Source organism: Myotis nattereri, assembly GCF_964212035.1.
Source record: "Myotis nattereri genome assembly, chromosome: 8".
Lineage (NCBI taxonomy): Eukaryota > Metazoa > Chordata > Mammalia > Chiroptera > Vespertilionidae > Myotis > Myotis nattereri.
In genome coordinates, this window is record NC_138083.1 from 55,950,848 (window position 1) to 55,975,527 (window position 24,680).

The 24,680-nt window shown below is 41.5% G+C and overlaps 1 protein-coding gene across 1 annotated transcript in view; it reads right to left on the bottom strand.

Moving 5' to 3' along the window:
• Positions 1-3,867: 3,867 nt before the first annotated feature.
• Positions 3,868-24,680, bottom strand: part of GREB1L (GREB1 like retinoic acid receptor coactivator) — a gene marked incomplete at its 5' end in the record, with an annotated part of 112,031 nt that continues 91,218 nt past the window's right edge. The window contains 10 exons of the mRNA XM_081097470.1: positions 3,868-5,064; positions 7,747-7,885; positions 10,751-10,951; positions 13,115-13,256; positions 14,182-14,409; positions 15,562-15,730; positions 20,328-20,532; positions 20,661-20,822; positions 21,674-21,813; positions 22,134-22,289. Of these exons, the coding sequence (XP_080953596.1) occupies positions 4,901-5,064; positions 7,747-7,885; positions 10,751-10,951; positions 13,115-13,256; positions 14,182-14,409; positions 15,562-15,730; positions 20,328-20,532; positions 20,661-20,822; positions 21,674-21,813; positions 22,134-22,289 (1,706 nt within the window). The 3' untranslated portion in view covers positions 3,868-4,900. The remainder of the gene's footprint in view (positions 5,065-7,746; positions 7,886-10,750; positions 10,952-13,114; positions 13,257-14,181; positions 14,410-15,561; positions 15,731-20,327; positions 20,533-20,660; positions 20,823-21,673; positions 21,814-22,133; positions 22,290-24,680) is intronic.

Below are 24,680 nucleotides of genomic sequence, written 5' to 3' on the forward strand. Positions count from 1 at the left end.
ATATGCGAATTGACTGCCACGCCCTCAAAAATGGCAGTGCCCACAGCCAATAAGGAGGGGATATGCTAATTGACTGCCATGCCCTCAAAGATGGCGGTGCCCACAGCCACAAGATGGCCGACAAGGGAGGGCAGTTATGGGTGATCAGGCCAGCAGGGGAGGGCAGTTAGGGGTGACCAGGCCAGCAGGGGAGGGCAGTTGGGGGGGGACCAGGCCTGCAGGGGAGGACAGTTAGGGGCAACCAGGACGGCAGGGGAGAGTAGTTGTGGGGGGGACTAGGCCGGCAGGGGAGAGCAGTTAGGGGCGACCAGGCCGGCAGAGGAGGGCAGTTGGGGGGACTAGGCCAGCAGGGGAGGGAAGTTTGGGGCAACTGGGCCAGCAGGGGAGGGCAGTTGGGGGCGACCGGGCCGGCAGGGGAGGACAGTTAGGGGTGATTGGGCTGGCAGGGGAGCAGTTAGGTGTCAATCAGGCTGGCAGGGGAGTGGTTAGGGGGTGATCAGGCTGGCAGGCAGAAGTGGTTAGGGGCAGTTAGGCAGGCAGGCAGGCAGGCAGGCAAGCGGTTGGGAGCCAGCAGTCCTGGATTGTGAGAGGGATGTTTGACTGCGGGCAGTTGGACATCCCCCGAGGGGTCCCAGATTGGAGAGGGTGCAGGCTGGGCTGAGGGACACCTTCTCCCCCCCCCCCCCCCCCGTGCACAAATTTCATGCACTGGGCCTCTAGTTTGGTATATAATTGGATATGTTGATCTAGAGTTTAGGAGATTAAGGGAATTTATGAATATAGTTATTTGAAGATTTAGAAGAGCTCACCACCCTGAGATTTATAAAATGAAAGGGTAGGAGAAAGTTGTGAGGAACATTATTACTTGAGATGGCATGCCCAAGAAGAGTAATTGAAACTTCGGGAAGAGTCTCAAGAATAAAAAGAAGAGTCAACACTGTCACATCACAATTGAAGGCTGAAGAGTGACGTTAGAAAAAGAAGAGGGATCTACAGAGTGGTGGAGGCAGTATTGGACACGGAGTATTGGACACAGTAAGTATGTACTAGCAGTCACAGTTAAACTTCAAAGGAGGTTGATTCTACAATTGCTGCTTATAAAGGGGCTTTTAAATTTTGCTGCCATTGAAAAGTTTTTCATTATAAAAATGACTAGTATATAGACATTATAGGAACCACAGGTATAGACAGGAACTATTTGATTTTATTTGGGGTATGCTCTGGTCTGCATGGCCATGCAATGATTTTATTTGTTTGAATTATGTCACTATTTTGCCAGTTCATAATATAAAATAGTGAACTTGGTGTATCTACTAAAGGCATGACTTTCCTTTTTCTTTCTTATATAACTTGTCCCGTCTTTTGTCATGGTCACTGAAGTAAATACTAAGGAAAATACAGTGTGAATGGCTTTGTCCTTAGCCTCACCTTCCTGGAATCACCTTTAGTGAGGGTTTTTCAATGAAGCCAGGGTTTCAGTGTTAACAGCAATATTATCTTAGACCTAGAGGAAATTTAAGGGCCAATTACCGTGACTAAAGAGACTTCCAAGAAATGTTTGTCCCTGGATGTTGTTCTAGGTCTAGGTAGCCGAATAGGAAGGTACGACAGTTTCACAGCTTTTAGTCTTTCCAAGGCAACTGTTTTGGAATATGTAGTGGAACACTGGCAGTTTCTATTTGCTCTTGAATTTGTCATCATACTTGTATTTATTGCCCCTGCTAAGGTAATGGGAGCCTTTGGCTTAGGAGACTGTTTTCATGGTTCTATATAAAAGTCTATTATTTTAACAGTCTATAGAACTAACTGAAAGGCATTATTCTGGAATAGCAGTTACTCTCCTAATTTGGTAAAATTAGTTCGAGTTTAGAAATAAATTGGGAGATTAACATCTTATGTCATATTACACAGTTCTTGCAAACCATTCTGCCTCAACGAAGGACAGCAAAGTGAGTACAGTTGTCATCTATAAATAAAAGATTGGGGATATGTGTACAATGACTATTTCTAACATCTCTTGAATAATCATTTATAGATCTGTCTTCCATAATTATGTGGAACTCTGCAATGGACATCGTTGTGGATAGTTATTTAACACTTTGATGGACTGTTATGCCAGGATAGTAGAATCTTAAGAGTCATCCAACCTGTGATATATGGACTTCCAGCCTTTCTTGGACACTGTCAGAGTCAGGGAGCTCATTCCATTTATGAATATATCAGAAAGTTAAAGAAGACAAACTTTTTTATTTTGGGTGTGAGAGAATTTTAATACCAAATTAAATGGAAGGACAAGAACATACTGTAGACACAACTTAAGACAATTTAAAATCATAAACAAAATGTGAGGTAGACTAGTGAAATTCACCAAATTTTGGTTAAGAAAATTTTACAGTAATAAAGTTAACACAGGTGCCTCCTTTTCTAAAAAAAAAACAACAAAAAAAAACATTTGCATAAATTACAGCCAAAAAAACCCGGAATACAACAATTCTAATTTTACTTTACATTCAGTATTAACCTGTGTGAACTGTCATAGTTCAACAGGTCCATAGGTTAATTATTATGGAGGCCTAGAGAACACATTCATACCACAATGTTTCTAAGGAATGGCAAGGCTTGAAGCTGAACACACCAAGGTATGTATTAACAAATCATGGTGTCCTGTGCTTGTGCAATTTTATCCTTAAAGGAGAAGGACCTAACATTCTCTAAAGAATTATACTGTTAAGGTGATTTTAAAAGATTTAAACCTTAGTAAGAAAGACATTGAAAAGAATAGGCAGATCAATTTGAACTGTCTATCATTGGGTTGATGGTCTTTTGACTTTATTCTGGTATTTCCTTCCACAGGCTTAAATAGTATTTAAGAGATTATAATCACTTGATTTTTCAGAGTGCAGCCTTAACTAATACAGAGTACCTGCATTTAATTAACTACTTTAAAAATGTTCTTCAGACTATGAAGCCATAAAGCCAGAAGAAAACCTGAGAAGCCATCTGCCCCAGCCAGGTACAACTATTTTAGAATTATTTCAAGTATTTTATTTGCCCTATATAGTACTATAATTGGAATATTGCACAAACAGTGGGTTTCTTGATATCGTCTGCATTAGGCCCTTTCAACCAAACAGGAACATTTGAAATACATTCATATCTAAATCAACCTACTTCAAAACGTACCTTTGCCAAAAATTCTGTTATACTAAAATTAGGGAGTATTTTTAAAGCATACATAAGGCAGATCAGACCCTCTTTTAAGGACAATTAAAAATGGGGTTTAAAAGAATTGTTCATTCAAAATATATTTAAAGCATCTTAAGTAACTATATTAAAACCAAGGATCTGCAAACCATTTTCAGGTTAGTATATTCCATCTTACTAGCTGTAAACTCCTTGTTATCACAAGCTAATAAAACTGGTCAATTAACACTATTTGTTCTAAGTAAATGCAGGCTTAGTAGACCCCCTTTCAGTAGTTTCAGGCCATAAATAAGATAATTCAAGTAAAAATGGCCATGTTACGTGGGGATAAAGTGGTACATACGGGCTAATAAGAAAAATGTCAAGAAGTTGTGTGATGAGAATTGGAGTAATTTAAGAGTAAACTTCCAATAGATTTAGTTCTAGAACATTTTTTAAAAATCTGTTTTTAATTTTAAAATAATGGTGAGAAATTTATAGAAACTTATGCCTCCTACTATTGATACTGAACAAACCCTTCCCTTGCTGATTTTAATGAGTCAAAGACTTTTTAATGGAATCTTCCTTACTCCTTACAAACGAATCTACTGAAAGACAGTTCTGCCTCTATGAGCTCATTTCCCTTTTCATCAATTTCTGTGTAGTTGTCCGTATAGGCAGATAAAATGTTCATTAAATGTATCTTTTATTTATTCATTTTTATTATTACTAAGGTATTACATATGTGTCCTTATCCCTAAGTGTATCTTTTAAAGGAAGCTTTGCTTGAGTCTCTGAAAAGAAACAAACTAGTTCCACTCCATACAGAGCCATTGCCTGACATGTAACTTTGCTGGTGTCAACTGCTTAATTACAACCAAGCAGGGTGGGCGTGTGGTGACTGCCAAAAGTTCCTTAATTGGCTCAACTACTGAATCAGGTTTCTTCTTATACAAGATTAATCACTGTTCCATATTCTCATAGACATGGTGTGCTTAGAGACTGGAAACATTTTTAAAGAATGGAAAAAGCAAAGTAATCTAAGCAAGGAGAAGCTGCTATATACACAGTGCCTGCTCTGCATTTACTGATTTGTTTGTTCAGTTTAAATAGTAAACTTTAAACTCCTGTGGAAATTTTGCCAAAAGTTTCAATACATATAAGATTATAAATCTTAAACTAACACTGCACAGAGAAAGACAAAGCTACTTCTTTTTTTTAAATACAAATATCTTCTACATTCTATCATTTCAGACCCCTGAGTAATACTGTACCAAAGTACAGATCTGAAGAGAAACTGAGGGTTCAGGCCTCAAACGTTAATCTTCAATTAATTCCACACCAATGGTGTCTCACGTAACACATTCAGGCTAGCTAATGCTGAGAGTCAGCTTTACCCCTAACAAGGTGTAGTAGAAAACACAATGCAAACTCCATGTTCGTTCTCCAAAGTATATCCTCCTCAGGCTCCGCGGGCAGACCATGTCTTAAGTAATTGCATAACTGCCTAAGGTGGAGTTAACCTGAATGTAAGGTCCTGAAATGGAACTGAAAGAGAGTAATGCCCCCAAAGATTTGGGGCATTCTTTGGAGAACAGACAAATATGTTGCACTTTGCTCCACAGTGATTGTACTTTAAAGGAAAAAAACCCCAAATAATTGTTTCTGCCCCACTCCCCCTAGGCATCCCTTTGCTATTTTTGGTCTCTTCAAAAGTTCATACATGACGTCCAGTAAGAAAATACAGGGGCTTGTCTTCACTACTGTTAGCAGTTTGAAATTCATCCCGGAGGCGGAACTGCCACTCATCCTCTAGTTCTAAGCGGACAATTGTCTGGCGTAAGGAGCTTCTGTCTTGGCAAATGACACACAGGGTAGCACCTTTGGGGAAAAAAAGAGCAGAAGTGCATTTTAGGCTCAGGAATTGATAAGGAACTTTACCACCTCTCTACAATGTATCCTGTAAGTCAGTGGTTCTCAACCTTCTGGCCCTTAAAATACAGTTCCTCATGTAGTGACCCAACCATAAAATTATTTTCATTGCTACTTCATAACTGTAATGTTGTAACTGTTACGAATTGTAATGTAAATATCTGATATGCAGGATGGTCTTAGGCAACCCCTGTGAAAGGGTCCTATGACTGCCAAAGGGGTCGTGACCCACAGGTTGAGAACTGCTGCCCTAAGTGAACACATCTGAGAACCAACATATTAGGTAAGTAACCCATCATTTAAATTTATTGTTTATTTTGAATAAGTAGTATTACAGATTCAAAAGTCTGAAGGAGTGTAAAGTGAAAAATCTCCCTATTATACCCTCCCTTCCCCTGTGCTAACCAGTGTTAAAACCAATGCTATAATGTTTCTCATGTGTTACTCTCAAGTAGGATTTCTCAACCTTAGCTCTATAGGACTGGATTATTCTTGGTTGTGGGGCTGCTCAGTTCTTTTGTTTTTTGTTTTTTTTTTTAAATAGAACATGATTATATTTAATACACAAGTTTGATACAACCAAAAAGTAAAACACCAGAGTAAAATAGTAATAAAAAACATGGTATTTCATTTGCAGTGCATGAGAAATGGTTAACATCTTTAGTTATAAACAGGCTCTTAAAAACCAATAACAGAGACAATATAATGCAAGGAAACTGGAAAAAATAAAATGAAGTAATACAAGTGATGATTAAGCATATACAATGATTTTGCTGAGCAGTGATGAAGAATAATTTCTCTGCAGTATCACAGTGAGCAGAGTAAAGACACTGATACCTAATATTCTTCAGTTTTGAACAGTGTACAGTTTGAACTCTCAGAAACACTGCGAGGCAGATTAATGAGAAGGATCTATAATTAGGAGAAAAGCTAGTTTTTAATCTACATATAAATTGAGTATTTTTAACCAGAGCAGTTCCAATTAATTGGAATTATTTCAACAAGTTAGTTGAATAAATTCAGTAGGAATGATATAAAAGCATGTTTAATGCAGAGAAAATGTGTGGCCAGTGTAAGCGCTTAAAACACTATTTGCCTATCAATGTATCAGCACAACCCAGAAGCATACACACAAACTCTATTAGTAACAGATGATAGCGTAGGGAGTACAGTCAGTTGTACTGTGATCTGTATATATGGGGTCTGGTGGGTACCAGAAATACTGAGGGGACATTTTACTTTGCAGTATACCTGAAACTAATACAAAATAATATTGAATGTAATCTAATTGAAAAGTAAAAATTATATAAAATGGGGGAGGGTAAAATTAAAAGGAAAACAAAGGTACATAAATAACTACATACTTAAATTTCTATGTCGCCCAGAATGTAAAAAAAGATTATTTTTTAAATACATTTTGATTTTTTACAGAGAGGAAGGGAGAGGGATAGAGAGTTAGAAACATCGATGAGAGAGAAACATTGATCAGTTGCCTCCTGCACACCACCTACTGGGGATGTGCCCGCAGCCAAAGTACATGCCCTTGACCGGAATCGAACCTGGGACCCTTCATTCCGCAGGCCGACGTTCTATCCACTGAGCCAAACTAGTTAGGGCTAAAAAAAGATTATTTTTAATGAATAGATTTTAAATCTACTCTGTGATAATAAGTAAAATCAGAAATATATGGGAGCCCTGGAGGCCTCGCAATGGCACGTCCTGGATTTCGGTATTAACGTCTCCAGCTTTCCATCTCCTGGATTCAGTCCAACAGCAACAAGGACAACAGTCAACATGCCTGCTTACAGTTCTCTCCGTGCCACCCTTTAGGTCACCTTGGATATGAGCTTTCTCACTCTTGTGTTGCTTGGCAGGGAGTGTCCATGGCCATGCCCAGGAGGCATTTCTGAGCCTTTCTAAAGACTGGGTGTTTCAGATGGTGGCAGAAGCAATGGCACACGTCCTGTTCCATCATCACATGCATATCACCAGGGGGGCTCCTCTGTTCTTGTAGGATGTCTAGGAACATCCCTGGCTTCTACCTACTATATTGCCAGCAGCAGCAGCGTGACAATCTAAATATCTCCAGATGTTGTCAAATGTCCCCTGCAAGGCAGTCACCCCCCACTACTGCTCCAGATGTGTGGTTTTTGTGTGTGTGTGTATAATTACCTAATTTCACCTATACTCATAAAGTGGTAATATGCTGTACACAGTATTCTGAACCTTACTTTTTTCACTGACCTCAGAGGTCATCTTGTCAGGATTATTCGTGATGCCTGATTTACAGTTTGTTCTTAGGCAAATCTAACTAACTCTTTGTATAGTGCATAGTTGTCATAACTCAGTAACCTGATTTTTATTAAAATTAGGTTATATGAGAAGCATTACTTCTTGCATCGATTCCTTCCTAAAATTAATAGTGGCGAAACATTTAATGTCACAAATCTGGCTATTCATCTAGTATTCATCTTAGTATATCAAGACTTGATTCCTCAGTTGAAACCAAGATACTCAATTTACTGGCAAAAAATGACTGTTAAAGTGCTTTTTAAAATATATTTTTCACCTTTGTATTTTGCCCAATGGGAACCAATAGCATTCACAAGCAAAATACTAAATTTGATTTACCTTTTAGAAATTTAAATTTCTTAAGAAGATCAGCACCTACAAAAGAGTCACAGAGGTACAAGAGGAGTCCACTGAAAAACACCCCTTCACAGTTGACATTGCTGGAGTGGGGTCTGGAGCTGATGTAGCATATGGCCACCTGGAATGATCAAGCAGAAGGAGCATGGGCATTTCAGAAGCAAAATGTCTGCACTTTACCTGAATGAGTCAGCATCTTCCTCTTTAGCTGTCTGTTTCAGGATAAGGGAAAAGGTGTTTTGTGTGTGTGTGTGTGTGTGTGTGTGTGTTTTTTATTGAAACTTAAATGAGTTGGTTATTTAAGCTTTGCACTTCTTCTATTTAGTGTACCAAGGTTTAACATATTTAAAGCTTCTAGTTTATTTCTCATAATCAGAGATGGTTATGAAAGAATTAGTAGTAAGAAACAAAATAAGCCCCTGTATCTAAGAGTGTTTATAAAATAAAAAAGCCGCCTTCCACAGAAAGGCATACTGAGGAAAGATAAAATGTTTAGATCACCTTATTAGAGAGAGTAAACATTTTTAATCAGCTTTTCATGTAGATAGACTTAAATTTTCAATTGGCTAGAAGCTTCAAACTGCATGAATTAAATTTTTAGGTATGTATGGCTTCCATGTAACCACAGAAATTACAGGTAAGTGAATGAGATAGTTGGAGGACTTTGAGAAGGATGGAATGACTAAAAATGTGGGCCAGACTGCTTGGGTTCGAGTACTGGTTCCTTGAGTAGTTGTGTGACTCTGAGCAGTCTCCTTCATTTCACCATATTTCATCTTCTTGTAGAGATGATAGTAGTATCTGATTCATAGGACTATTTTGTGAATTAATATAAACAGTAAGTATTCAGTGAGTGTTAGCTGCTGTTAGTAGTAGTGGTATTGGGATTTTGTTGTCCGACATCTAAAGCCCTGGATCTTGGGATGGAAGAGTTGGGAAACCTGGGCTAGACATGTAACTTATGTTGATACCATGAAAGTGTGGTATCTGATGTAAGGCTCCTTCTACTTATAAAATTCAATAATTCATGTCCAACCCACAGTGTAGACTAGTGAGAATGTAAAATATTTACAGTTAAATTTTAAAAATCAGTTCTTTTTTTAAAAAATGTTTTTATTTATTTCAGAGAGGAAGAGAGAGGGAGAGAGAGAAACATCAATGATGAGAGAGAATTATTGATTGGCTGCTTCCTGTACACCCTCTACTGAGGGGATTGAGCCTGCAACCCAGGCATACGCCCTTGACCGGAATCGAACCTGCGCCCCTTCAGTCCGCAGGCTGACGCTCTATCCACTGAGCCAAGCCGGCTAGGGCCAAAAATCAATTTTCAAAATTAAATATAATTGGTTTCAGTCTTTAGAGATTGTCAACACATGCAAAGAAAAAAAGGCAAGAAGAAATGTAGTATACCAAAATGTTATTATTCCTATTACAAGTGATTTCATTTTCTAATTTATACCTTTTATTTTTTAAATTCTTTACAAGGAAGATATGTTCTTGAATAGAATAAAATAGAATATTTAAAAACAGTACTGATGCCGAAACCGGTTTGGCTCAGTGGACAGAGCGTCAGCTTGCAGACTGAAAGGTCCCAAGTTCGATTCTGGTCAAGGGCATGTACCTGGGTTGCGGGCACATCCCCAGTAGGAGATGTGCAGGAGGCAGCTGATCGATGTTTCTCTCTCATCGATGTTTCTAACTATCTCTCTCCCTTCCTCTCTGTAAAAAATCAATAAAATATATTTAAAAAAACAAAAAACAAAAAAACAAACAAAAAGACAGTACTGATAATACCAACAGAAAGCTTAGTGGTAGAAGCTGTTTAAGTCTTGAAGGCTATTGGCTGTCAGTGGTCAGAAGCCTAAAGGTACAACTTGCAAATTTTTTTATAAAGTAAAACTGATGGAGAACTTGAGACAGAGAAGAGAAAGAATGACAAATAAGGAAATCATGGAAAAGAATGAAGTGCAAGAGTGGAAGTGACAACGATAAAGGTCTCCATGATATCTTATTGCTCAGCAATCATTGAGTTCCTCTTATGTGCCTACAATAGTGGGTAAGACATAGTGGTCCTCTGGCATGGGGAGGAATACCATCACATGATTAAAATATCTGATGAGTGGATTAAAAAACTGGTATATCTACCCAATGGAATACTACACTGTTGTAAAAAAGAAAGAATTTTTACCATTTGCAACAGCATGGGTGGACCTGGAGAATATTATGCTAAGGGAAATAAGCCAGTCAGAGGAAGGTAAATATCACATGATGTCATTCATTTGTGGAAAATAATGAACAACAAACTGATGGACAAAAATAGATCCAGAGAAGCATCGAACAGACCACCCAAACTCAAGAGGGAAGGCCGGGGGGTGGGGTGGTGGTGGTGGTGGCAGGCGGGGGGTAAGAGATCAACCAAAGGGCTTGTATGCATGCATATAAGCATAACCAATGGACACAGGCAGTAGGGGGGTGAGGGCATGTGCTGGGGGGTATGAGTGGCTAGGGAGAAGTTAATGGGGAACAAAGGAGACATGTAATATTTTAAACCAGTGGTCGCCAACCAGTGGTCCATGAGATCTGAAAGGCTGGCAACCGCTGGTTTAAGGAAACCTTTGGAGCAGCGGTTGCCAACTGGTGGTCTGTGAGGTCTGAAAGGTTGGTGACTGCTGCTTTAAACAATAAAGAATTTTAAAATATCATCTGATACATGTGATTGAGGGGGAGCAAACAACTGTTTCTGCCCAGCTGAGGTAGTAGGCTTCTCAGCAGAGCTGACCTCAGAGCCAAACTTTGAGTGTTCACTGGCTTATTGTGGAGAGGTGAAATGTGTATGGGGAGGGATGACTACCATTGCACCTTGTGTAACCCTTTGCATAAATGAGTCTGTTACAGGTTCCTTTTTGTCTTTTTCAAATGGGAACTAAAATGGAAAACAAATGGATGGAAGTGGGTAAAGCATAGTACTAGCCTACTCCCCCTTTACCTCTGGTCCAATGTTAAGATAGCAATCAACAGCTAACACAGGACTCTTGAAGTTCCGGATGGCTTTGGGGAAGAGTTTGTATGAGGCGTGCTGAAGGAACTTCTCCAGAAGGAACTGCGCAGGGGCTGCCAGTAATGTGTGTTCACTGTCGGGAGCACAGACATACTGAAGGGGCAGGATGGGTGCTAAGCTCTCTGACACCTGAAACAAGAGCCGAGATTATCATGGAAAATGTGTTTGTCAGTGGATGAAATAGGCAAGGAAACTGCATTGCATCCTAGCAGTCCCCAAATAATAGTACAAGTGACAAGTGCTAGGCTCAAATGTAAGTCTGTCCTTGGGTTCTGAAAATGTTTTTCACTTACTACAGAACAGTACTGTCGTATCTAACAATTTACCCACAGCAAGAACAGGAGACAATGGAAAAGCAGGCTTCTTTGAAAGTTACTGCATTTAGCAAGTACATTGTGAGGACCAAAAGGAAGCCTATTATAGTGCTCTGGATGTGGATGGGATTTATCACAACTGAGAAAAAAAAAAAAAAGCAAAGGTTTCTAAGCTTACTGGGGATCCATGTTATAAATGATTTAGATACCAGCATCTCTTAAACAGAAAAGGATAGCCCATGGAATTTGCAACCTTAACAGGTTTTGATCTGTTACTTTCTTTTTCTGTTTTTAATCATTTTTATTTTTCAATTACAGTTGAAATATATTAGTTTCAGGTATATACCCCAGTGATTAGACATTATATAACTTATTAAGTGATCATCCCAATACATCTTGTTACCCATATGACACCATACAGTTATTAGAATATTATTGACTATATTTCCTATGCTGTGCTTTACACTCCCATGACTATTCTGTAACAACCAATTTGTACTTTGTTCACCTTTTTCACCCAACCCCCAACTCCCTCCCATCTGACGACCATCAAAATATACTCTGCATCTAAGTCTGTTTCTGTTCTGCTTCTTGAGTATATTGCTTGCGGATATCATGGGGTACAGGGGCTCTGGATCTGGGGACTCCTGGGAGGTGCAGGCCAAGATCAGCTGCCTTTTGTGTTCTGGCTGGTGCCATCCAGTGTGAGCTACAAAGCAATCTGCAGATGGCTGCTACTTTTCCTGGGTTTGGAAGTACCCAGGTGGGGCTAAGCTGTGAACCAAGGCCAGCTGCTATTGCCAGGCCTGGGGCCACTTTGTGAGAGGTATAGGGCACCCTGAGGCCAGACACTGCCTGTTTGAGAGATTTTAGGCAAGTCTGAAGCATGAGTCAAGACAGGCCATTTGTTTGAAAAAAGCCAATGGAAATAGCTTGGGTGGGGTGGGATCCCTAGGAATCACCAGGGCAGGCAGGAAAACACTGAGCCAAGTTGATGGAGACTCAGATATGGCATCTGCCTGTCATCTCTGTGTGTGGGAGGTGGGGGAGGGAGGGGAGGTGTCTCAGAAAAGGAACAATGGCCTCTGCCAGCACTTTTGTCTGGCAGAAAGCTGCAGCCCCGCCCCCCCCCCCCCCCCCCCTTATCCTAATGCCAAACAACTTAGTTCCTCCCTGTATATCCCTGTACCATTTTAGCTGCTGTCCCAGCACTGGTGCTCAGAGGAAGTGTGTGCAAGTAAGTCTATGTGTGGGCCCTTTGAGAGGAACTCCAGCAGCTCTTTGTCTTAGCCACAATTCCCACTGGTTTTTACCGCCAGAAGTTATGGGCACTTCTCTTCCTGGCATTGGAACCCTGGGCTGGGGGTCCTGGTGAGGGGCCAGGATCCTTTGCTCCTCACAGGGGACCTCCCCAGCCAAGAGATCCTTTCTGATTTTTGACCAGCCCATTCTGTGTCTGCTCCTACTAGTCTTCATGTGGCTTCTTCCTTAAATCCCTAGTTGTTGGACTTCTATTCAGCTAGATTTCTGGTGGATCTGAATGATGGTGGTTCTATAGTTGTAATTTTGATGTGGTTGTGGGAGAAGGTGAGTACCGCATTTTACCTATGCCACCATCTTGACTGGAAGTCTCTGGTCTTTTATTTTCTTGACAAGCATCTTGATTTACATTTCTCAGGTATTACATAAAAAATACAGAATGTTAATTTTGAAACTGAATCCTTCACAAACCCTTGAAGGAGTTGTGAAGCCTTGAATATAAAGAGAAGTAATTTTGTTGTATTTTCAAATGTTATGTCTGGCTGTAGATGAATCCTCAGCAAGGGAAATGAGGACTGCAAGTGCAAATTTGGCATTAAGGACTCCTCACTTTCTAAGCACAAGTGGCAAGTGCTTAATGCCAGCACCTAATAACAAAGATATCAATTAAGAAATTGTTGTCTTCATTCCAATAGTAGAATCAAGCTTACATACTTACCATGATCTTTGGTTTAATGATAAAGTCCCTTTGCCCTCCAACCTGAATGTGTTTCTTCATGAGACTGAAGTTATTAAAACGACAGATGAGCAAGCCACTGCTGTTTGTTCTCAGGTTAAAGTCAACGTCTTCACAGAAATACCTAAATCATAATCACAATAGGTTTCTTTGGCTACCTGACACATCTCAATCATGATCATTACACACAAAGAAATAAATGTGTGGCAGACGTTAAGAGACAGCCTCAAACAGAATCAACCTTGCTTTCTTGTAGAGCTGGCCCTCTTAACACTTGCCTGTGTGAAGCCCCTGATTTGGGAATTACAGCCATTAAATAAAGGAGGAGTGAGGAGAGTTGGTCCCAGACATTTTTTGGGGACCTTGGGCTCCTTGAACCGAACAAGACTGCACATTCTATATACTCTTGCAAGATGGGAGTGCATAGGTGCTCCAAGTTTTTAAATTCTGGCTGCAAATAGGATGAAGCATCTGTCAAATTTAAAACAAGTAAAATAGCTACAGAATATTCTAGTAGCTACAGGATTGGGGGTTGACATAAGAGGGACTTTACAGTCCCTGGCTTTTCTTTGTTTGGCCAGATCAGATTTTCCAGGATATGGACATAATTTATTCAGGAGGCAAGGCCAGGGTTAGCCTGCTCATTCTCACTGGCTTTTCTACAGAATCCAGACCTCTGGTCTTAGATTTGGAGAAAGTGATTACCTTCTGAGGTCAGAGGAAGAAGGAAGAATTAACAACCTTCAGTGGGCTTATGGGTCCACACACTGACTGGTGTTGATTCAACAGTTTGTCCCTGTTTCAGTTTTTGTTGAATAATGAGATCGCTGAAACATTTTCCAAGCATTTTATATTGTAACACCTGTTAAGGATTTGGGTCAGTTTGAAGGATGGTGAAGGGATACTTTGAGACTTGATTCTCCCCCTTTCTTCTTGTCCATGTAAAGAGATTCTCAGTTTTCAATTAAAGACAGAAATAGGAATAAAAAAACAGGCTAGAGCTGGGTAGAGACAAGACTAGGGTTACTTGTACCCAAGAGCCTGACTACCTGTTGAAGTCGTACTGCACATTCTGAGTCAGGTCTATGTTGAGGAGAATGAAATCGTGCACGTGGCACCTGGAGAACGGGACCTTCAGACTCTGGGAAGCCAGCTTGCTGCTCCATTTCTGTATACCCAGGATTGCATAGTGGATGATTTTTGGTGTTGCTTCAATGTGCTGTAAGACACTCTTCAAGGACACATTCTTACTGGAAACTCCTGCTTCCATGGGCTGGCTATGAAATGTAAAGTTAGTTTATATAAGTTATCAATAAATATTATTGAAAACAGGGTCATTTATGAAGGGCCAACACTACTATACAGTATTAATATCTGTAATATAATTAGCTCATTTACTTTCTCAGCCTGGGATGGAGGAAGGTGTCAAGCCCAGTTTTCATACTGCCAGACTGCTAATTTTAGGAAACTGCTTCTAGGGGGTGGGGTGCATCACTTTAAGACCGAGAAACAAAGCCAGCCCCTGCCTCAAAGTGAATAACGAGCGGTAAGTTACTAGAGTGAGGTAGCCCGAGGTCAGAAGTATACTTCCTAATTCTGGTAATTATTGTATAATGGAATATTTGAGAACGTCACTGACTTCAAATCCACAAGGACACAAAATCACGACGTTTGAATTGGAAGGGCCTAGAAATCTGGCTGTGTTTCAACGAGGGTGTTATTGACATCTGGGGCCATTTCTTGTGTTGGACTTACCCATTTTTATTATCCTTCTGGTTCTCATGGACCCCTCACCACTGCCCCAAGAGGAAAACCACTGAGACTGGCCCAACCATAATTTTACAGGTGATGAAACTGAGAAAGGTGAAATAATTTTCCCTTTCATCCAGATAACATGGCAAAGCTGGGGCTAAAAAGCAGGTTCCCTGATTTAGAAGCCAATGACTTTTTTTTTTTTTTTAATCTTCACTCCAGGATATTTGTTCATTGATTTTTAGAGAGAGGGAAAGACAGAGAGAAATATTAATGAGAGAGAAACACATCAATTGGTTGCCTCCTGCACGCGCCCTGACTAGGGCCCGGGCCAAGGAGAAGCCTGCAACCAAGGTACGGGCCCTTGACCAGAATCAAACCCAGGACCCTTTAGTCCTTAGGCCAACACTCTCCACTGAGCCAAACCAGCAAGGGCTGGACTTTCTAAACAAAGCATACTCTCAATAGATTTATAGCTAACCAAAGCCATGATGCAGAAATGGTCCGGGAATTTAATGGCATACTGAATGTCTAAATTTAAAAAAAAAATGTACTTGTGAGGGTGGTCTTGTGGATGAACGTTCTGCTCTGGAAAGCTATGCCTCTTCTATTTACTTCCATGCATAACTGCAGCCAAGGAGAGGATCTTCTCAATAGGACTGCTCGGGAAGTACCACTACCTGGTCTGCTCCTGAACACTGTGAATGTTCCACAGGACACATGAGTCATCCATCACAACGATGAAAGGCCAGACACACTGGCGTTTAATTCCCAGCTCTTCCAGGCGGTTCCTCTCCAGTTCCAGGTTGTGGTATGACAGCTCCTTAATGAGAAACCTGGCAGCACCTGGAAGGCAACACAAGTACAGCTGCACGTCCTTCACTCAGGAAGCCCCACAGACAGCTCACTCTCCCCACAGGCATGCCTGTTCACATGGTGACCACTGTGAGCAGGGCCAACTAGATTTTCAGAGCGAACGTTAGTGTAGGTAAGAAGCACAGAGGAAGTCTTTAGAATGCAGACTCCTGGAGCCTAACACCAAAGATTCACTTGAGTAGGTCTGATAAGGGGACAGAAACTAAAGATGTCTGATGATACAGATGACTCATGAACTACACTTTGAGGAATACAGCAAGAGTCCAGTTTCCCTGATAGGACAAAGGATGCCACATGGAGGAAACTCATTACTAGTCAGTTTCTGAAAGTCATGATAAGAGGCTCTGTCTCAGAAGCAGTCTCTCACATGTCCTGCACTAGGGAGTACCAGAGCCTGCGGTTAGTGAGTATGCTGCTTACACTAATGTGTTCCCTGCTTTAGAGAACTTTAGGAAATTGGTAGCATCATCTCTGAAGATGATTCCGGAAACTGGCATTTTTTTTCTAGTTTTTTCTTTTTTATTTTTTGCAAGAGGCTGTGTGGTATAGTGAGTAGTAGAAAAGATTGGAGCCAAGCTGCCTAGGTTTGAATCCTGATCCCACCACTTTCTAACTCGGACAATGAACAAATTAACTCCCCTGTGCCTTGGCTTCTCCACCTGTAAGAAGGCAATGATAGCATCTACTTCGCGAATTGTACGGTGCTTGGGATAGTGCCTAGCATGTACTAAGTACTCAATGAATGATAGCAATTAAGATGATTGTCAAGCCAGTCACAGAAAGACAAATATCACATGATCTTACTTATATGTGGAATCTAATGAACAAAATAAGCTGATGAACAAAATAGGTGCAGAGGCATGGATGTATGTAACAAACTGACACATCTCAGAGGGGTGAGGGGGATAAGAGATTAGCCAAAAAACTTACATACATATATGCATAGCCCATGGACACAGATAATAGTGTGGTGAAGTCCTGGGGTGGGCAGGGGCTAGTGGAGGAGTGCAAAGAGGGGGGAGTAGGGGATATCTGCAATACTGTCAACAATAAAAAATATATATTAAAGATGATTATCACCAGGCATTAGCCAAATTTTATGAGTGGCCCACTCTAAAATGAAAACAAAATGTAGATAATGAAACGAAGGGTAGTAAAGCTAGCAAGTCTAACCAGGAAAACTATTTGAATAGATGAAGAGAAATAGGATTTAGGAAAATATACTGTCTAAGAGCATGAATGTAATAGTTTACATTCTCAGCATAATAAGGATCATATATGAAAAACCCACAGTAACACACTCAGTGGTGAAAGCCTGAAAGCTTTTTCTCTAAGATCAGGAGTAAGACAAGGATGTCCACATTAAGATGATCCTGGAAATTATAGCCAGAGCAATTTGGCAAAAAAATAAAAGGCATCCAAGTTGTAAAGGAAGAAGTAAAAGTATCTCTCTTTGTAGGCAACATTATCTTGTATGTAGAAAACCCTAAAGATTTCACACACAAAAAAAGCTGTTAGAATAAAGTGAGTCAGTGAATACAAAACCACTCAAAAGTCAGTTGAGTTTATATAACAATAATCTAAAAGGGAAATTAAGAAAACAATTTATAATAGTACCAAAAGAATATGATTATTAGGAATAAATGTTTAATCAAGGAGGCAAAAGACTTGTACACAGAAAAGCACAAAACATTGCAGAAGAAATTAGTAAGACTCAAATGGAAAGGCATCATGTTCATGGATCAGAAGATGTAATATTGTTAAGATGTCAATATTACCCAAGGCAGTCTACAGATTTAATAGAATCTCAATCAAAATCTCAATTTTTTTTCAGAAGTAGGAAGTCCATCTTTAAATTCATATGGAATCTCAAGGGACGCTGAGGAGCCAAAACAATCTTGAAGAAGAACAAAGTTGGAGGTCTCTTAGCTGATTTCAAATTTACTACAAAACTACGATAATCAAAGCAATGTAGTAGTGGCATAAAGATAGATATATAGACAAATGGAATAAAAATACTGAGCCCAGCACTATACTCTTGCATATATGCTCACATGATTTTTGACAAAGGCACCAAGACCATTCATTAGGGAAAGAATAGTCTCTTTAACAAATGGTGTTGGGAATGAAGTTGGACTGTTATACTATGTAAAAAAATTAAAATGGATCAAATAACTAATGCAAGAACCAAAACTATAAAACTTTTTTTGGTGTTAATCTTCATCTGAGGATATTTTTCCATTGATTTTTAGAGAGAGTGAAAGGGAGGAGGGGAGACAGAAGCATTGATATGAGAGAGACACATCGATTGGTTGCCTCCCACACCCACTTGGACCAGGGCCGGGGATTGAGCCTGCAACCGAGGTACAGCCCTTGACTGGAATCGAACCCGGGACCCTTCAGTCCATGAGTCAATGCTCCATACACTGAGCCAAATCAGCAAAACTATAAAACTCAGAAATGGGGAAAGCTTGATGATGTTGGATTTGGTAATGATTTTTTGGATCTGACACCAAAGCACAGGCAACGAAATAAAAAATAAAAGGCCAGACTATGTAAACATTTGAAACTTCTGTGCAAAGGACACAACTGTGAAAAGGCAACCTACAGATTGGGAGAAAATATTTACAAGCCATATATCTGATGAGGGGTTAAATATCCAGAATATATAAAGAACAACAAGTCAACAACAACAAAATCAACCTGATTAAAAAATAGGCAAAGCACATGAATAGATTCTCCAAAGAAAATATACAAATGACTAAAACGCACATGAAAAGACACATGACATCACTAATTAGGGAAATGCAAATCTAGTCACAATAAGATCCACCTCACAGCCATTAGGATATGAGGATATGGAAAGACAAACGATTCTGCACTGTTGGTAGGAATGTAAAATTGTACAGCCATTATGGAAAACAGTATGCTACTTCCTCAAAAACTTAAAAGTGGAATTTTATGATTCAGCAATTCCACTTCTGGTTATATCCAAAAGAACTGAAAACAGGTCTTGAAGAGATATGTGTACATCCATGTTCATAACACCATTATTCACAATAGCCAAAAGGTGGGGAGCGACCAAGTGTCCACTGATCTGTGAATGGGTGAAGAAAGTGTGTAGACATACAGTGGACTATTGTTCAGCCTTAAAAGGGAATTAATGGTACTGAGATGCAGTTTTGCCAGAGGAAGAGTTTTGGAGATTGGTTGTACAGCAATGTGGGTATACTGAACACTGCTGATCTGTACACTTAAAAATGGCTGAGATGGTAAGTTTTATGTAATGTGTTTCTTATCACAAGTAAAATTGAAAAAAGATATTTGCATTAATTTCATTTGCATATATATGGGCTTTTCTCCCCCCAAATTTGCAAAAATGGCAAAGCTAGCACTAAGAAAATTCAGGCAGATCTGGGATGAGGAAACTTTTTTTACCTAAAGGTTAATAAAGCAGGGGAAGGGGTAATTTGAGGATCAGATTCATGTAGAAAAATATTTTACTTTGGGGATATGTGGTTTTGGGAAGGATAAAGGATCAGAAATATGTAAAAATCTTAATTGCTATAAAGTGATAAACATGGAAAATAAAATTGCATCCAAATAATAAACCAGTTTTTAAAAATACTTTAATCCTGTATTAAGGCTAAGGTTTAAGAACGTGAAAAGGAGTGGAAAGGAGAACAAGAAATGAAGAGACCTAATAAGGAGAGGAGAGAGATGGACACACAGAGGGAGAGGCAGAAGTGAAGTGGGAAAATAAGCGCAAGGGAGACCCTGGAAAGGAGGACCATGTAGATTTAGGGAGACTTCTCGGGTCTCATTTGCTGTTCACTCCAGGTCTGAGCTGGATGTTCTTACTTCCCTCAAAAGTGTCAATTATCGGCTCTTGATCCTCAGCCCTTCTGAGACTCTGCACTAAGTCAGACACCCACAGAAGCGGGTCAGAAAAATGATTGAGAACTACGATGCGAGAAGTGACCAGACAGTACTGCTCTAAACTACTGATCCAGTTTGAGGTAAATGGAAGCATTCTAGATTTCTCCAGTGCCTCCCTCAACAACCCTGTCACACTCAGCAACCAAGTGCCCTCCCCTTGGAGGAAATCAGCCCATTGCTCTTAAACCCTGTGGGGAAAGGCAGGAAAGACGTCTTCCAGGCACTGTAAAGATGACTGCCACAGTTCCTGGTTGTATAGAACCCCCTAGACCTTGCCACACACCTTAAAAATGATTAGGGACCCCTTGGGCACACCTTCAGATGCCTCCAGACTACCCTTCTCACTGTCACATTCCTGCTGCTGGTGTGCCCCGCCCAGGAACCTCTACTACTTCAAGCCCTCCCCAGGGTGCTCAATACACCAGTGACTTCTTTAGTTACTAGTACTCAGAAGTGAAAAGTTCTGCAAAACTGCAGATACAGGAAAAATAAACATTTAAAGAGGAGTAGAAGTCCTTTGGTCAGGAGGGCAGGACACTTTCCAGAGGCAGGGGAACCTTTGAAAGTTTCACGCCCAGGGAATGGAGCTTATCGTTCAGCCCTGCTCCCTATCCCAGGGGGCCCTTACCCACGCCTGCGTTATTGAACGTGCCGGGAAGCACAAGCATGATGTGGTTGGGCCAGTACTTGCGGTACAGCGGCATCTCATATTCTTTGACCACTAGAAGATGCAGGTGGCTGATGCCCTCCATGGCGTGAAAAAGGTTTAGGAGTCCATGCTCATGGCGACCACTGGAAGGAGTGAAAATAGGGCTCTTGACCGCATTCAAATTCTGTTGAAAGAAAAAAACAAAAACAAAAACCAGAGGCCAAAAAGGGAAATTAAAACCCTTAGATTTAAGAAGCTTCGAGAACCTGATATAGTACCTGATAGTCCTCGTGTCCAGATACTATCACCCACCTTGTCTGAAACCAGGGGCAGTCGCATGCTCTCCAGGTGTTTGCCCTGATTGCTGAAGACAAAATGACTCTCTTTGGACTTGGGAATGATGAAATAGAGCTGCACCTCTTCTCCCAGCATGGAGGAAGAGAACGTGAACGCGTGAAGGGTGGAGTCCGACATCTACATTTGCAAAGAAGGAAAGGAATGTAAGCTCACAGTGGACAGACTTCAAGGCCACGTGTTAAGGTTGTTACTGAGAACGTACACCTGCCACAGGACCTGGCCGTGGACAGGGTTGGAAAGGCAAATACTTCATCTTCGGTAGCTGCCACTGGTATGAGTGTCAAGCATCTTGCCCCTACACAGCCTGTCTGTGGGTGGCTTGGCACTGTCTTTGCAACCCCAAAGAGGCACTGGGTACTACTCTCACTTGCTACTTTTCCCATCATTTGTCCTTAAAGATGCTCTGGCAGAAAACAGATACTATGGGGTACCGGGTACCGGCTCACCTGTGTTCCTCCCTTTCAGTTCTTTCTAAATAAAAGAGTAAACACTGACTCCTCTGTATGCCCAGTGGTCAAAACCATCCCATGCTAGAAATAAGGGTATGATTAGGTTGGTGCAAATCAACAAACCTGTTTACTGCTTCAAGGGGCCGCCATATAGATTTGTTAGATAATAGCACCATTTTCATCAACAACCCAAAGGGGGTTTCACTAAATATGTCATAATATCCAGTTTCTTCAGCATCAGTTTTTTTCAGTGTCTCAGCTATTTTCTGACACATGTGACCGTTTTGATGAAGTGACTTAAGACACTAAAATTTAGTTTATTTCCCTCTCTTACCACCCCCAGCCACATTCCTAAAAAGCCCCAAGTCATTGTAATCAATTGCTTCATGCACCGTGCTCACAGAGTGGCTCCATTTAACAAATGAGCATCCTTAGAGGAGGGCTGAAAAGGGGAACCTTGGTTTTCACCCCTTAAACACGAAGTCACGCTAGGCAGCAGGCCACGGGGAAGGGCCGCACCTGGGAGGCGGAGGCGAAGTCCATGTACTGGTGGCACTGCTCGCAGTGGTGGAAGGTGTTGTAGGCCGCGTACTTGGTCAGCATCATAGACACGGTTTCTCGTTTCCTGGGCTCTTCAGCTCTGGATTCCTTTATTGCTTCTGTGTACCAAGGGGCAGAAAACCTTCCCATGAAATGCATGAAGCCCCTATGCCTGGGAGAAAGTCCCCGGCTCCCTGAAAGGGTTTTTCCAAGGATTCTAGAATTTACACTCTGAGAAGCAGGTATGAAAAGTAAAAGGTGATATATGTGTGTGTGTGTGTGTGTGTGTGTGTGTGTGTGTGTGTGTGTAAGGGCAGAGAAATGCAGAAAGGAGACTTACATAAGCTGCTCTCAAAGATTAAACTGCCTCGGGCCTCCTGCCCGACTTAGGTTCCCCTGGACCTTCAGAGGAGATAAGCCTGGCTCTGCTTGCACTGACCTTGTTTGACCCCTGCTAGCTTCTCCGTATAGACCAGGCTCATCAGACTGAACTTGGGATCATGCACGCTGATGTCGAAGGGCATTTTACTGAAGCTCTCGATGTCGGGCCAGGGCTCTCCCTCGGGCTGGCTCACTCCGCTGCTTTCGCTGTGATCTAGGACGAGAAGAAAGAAAGTGTGCAGAGCAGGCAGATGGCCCAGCCTCCCTCCCAAGTGTCAGGGACAGAAAGTCTCATGAAATATAAACTCCAATGGGTGGACAAAGGCATTTCTGGAAAATAAGCTCCCATTCCAAGGTGGAGGGAACCAGAAGTGTCCCTTCATACCCATGCTGGGAGGGACGCCTGCCCTGACTAGCCCCCAACATTAGCCTCTGCACATTTGGTCCATATCTATGAAATCAACTAGTCTCCCACGTGAGATCATTAAAGTGCTTTAAAAGCTTGTTTAATTTTGGATTATCTAAGTTCTCAGAGTGTTAGTTGTGGGGTTTTTAGAGGCCGACAGCCTGCGGATGAGACTTCAGGGATGTGCTGAGCAAGGTTCCCAATGTCTGCTTCGTATCAGAATCGTGGGGAAGCTGTAAAAATCCCGGTGTTTGGGCTACACCCCCTCCCATCTCCTTTGTCACCAGGCACCTGTCGGGGCTTAAAGCTCTACTCAGGTCCCATATGCAGTCAAGGTTGAGTAGCCCAGGGTTTGAGTTCAGCTGCTGTCCCTTACTACTCACACCTGCAGGCGCCGACCTTAACACTCACAGTTCCCTGATTGTTGTAAGAGTTCCAGATGGTGTGTTTAAAGTGTCAGACACCGGTAGGCACGTGGTGGGTATGCAACAGATGATATTTATTGTTATTAATAAAATCTGTAAGATCAGCCCTGACCGGCTTGGCTCAGTGGACAGAGCGTCGGCCTGCAGACTGAAGGGTCCCTCCCAGGTTCGATTCTGGTCAAGGGCATGTACCTTGGTTGCAAGCACATCCCCAGTAGGAGATGTGCAGGAGGCAGCTGATCAATGTTTCTCTGTCATCGATGTTTCTAACTCTCCCTCTCCCTTCCTCTCTGTAAAAAATAAAATATATTTAAAAAATTTTTTGTAAGATCAAAGCTTAACAACTTTCAAAAGGAGAAAGGAAGAAACTTAAAAAAAAGTCTGGAGGGGTGGGGGAGCAATGGGGGGATAAGGATGCATATGTAATACCTTAATCAATAAAGAAAAAATTAATTTAAAAAAGTCTAGAGATGAGAAGTACAGCTCTTATCTTTTTAACATGATGCTGCTTATTTTTCTATCCTCGGGCTGAAGTTTGCATTTTATTGAAAAGCTAAAGCTCATTCTGGTTTTTAAAAAAGGGGTCACTGTGCCTCTCTGAGCACTGTCACATCCATCACACTGAAACGAGGGAGAAGGAATAAAGCCAAACCAACAGCACTTCTTGCTACAAAGGCCAGGCTCGAGGGTGATGGGCTGTGCAGACTGTCTCACAGTTCATTGCACAGATTTGGGATCTGAGGAGAAAATTAAGGGTATCGCTGTCTGTGGTGCCAAGTGCCTTGTGGGAAAGTTGGCAGATGGAGGGTTCCTCCAGGTTGGTTTGGTCCCAGCCCCCTCCAGGCGGCCGAGGGGAGGGTGTTCTGAGGCCATTCAGGAGCTCTGGGTCCCTTCTAAAGTGGGCCTGGTGCAGCTCAGCTGGGGACACAAGGAGATGTGGCTGTGACCATGGGACTGTGTGTGTCTGGAATCATGCATATGATCAGGTAATGATATAGGGCCAAAGTGATTTAAAATGATTAAATATGGCTGATTTTACCTAGTCTTGCTCTGGACTAAACTAGTCCCTTGGGCTTGTCATAGAACAGGTCAACTATTTAGAAAAAGCAAGTGAGGTGAGATCTCCAAGGCTAATATGATAGAAGACGCCAGGGCCTTTCCCTCCTTCTCATCTGAGAACTTCTACCTCATTACCTCTACTTACTACCTCCAGTGTCTCTCCCCTCTTATCTCCCATCCCCAACCCCATTTCCCTCCAGCACAGTCAGTCCATTCTGAGATGTGAAGCCAGATTCAAGTCCACCCTATCCTTAGCCACAAGCTAATGTTGGCTGAGCCCTGCTCACACCAGTTTTGGGATGGGCTACAGAGCGGGACTGTCCCACAGGTGCCAGCCGGGGGAGCAATGGGAAGGGGGCACAGCTGGGATGATCTTACTGAAAACCAGCCCCCACAGCCCTGATAGGCATGAGCCCCTGTGTGTTGCTGCAAACGTGAAGAGGTTTGTTCATGGCTCAGGCTTCTGCTGCACACGGAAGTTTTCATTTCATGAGAGTAATTAACCCATATACCTTCCCTCAGAGCCTGCGGTTAACACAGAAGATACACTGACTCACCAGCAAAGCCCTAGGATCCAGAGTATAAAACATGCCCAGACCATTAAGCTCAGCACCACAACTGAATTTTAAACCTAAATGATTTCACCACCTAAGCAATTAATCAACCAGAGCTTCATAAAATGCCTTTTTACCCAGCGTCTGGCTGCATCCTGAGA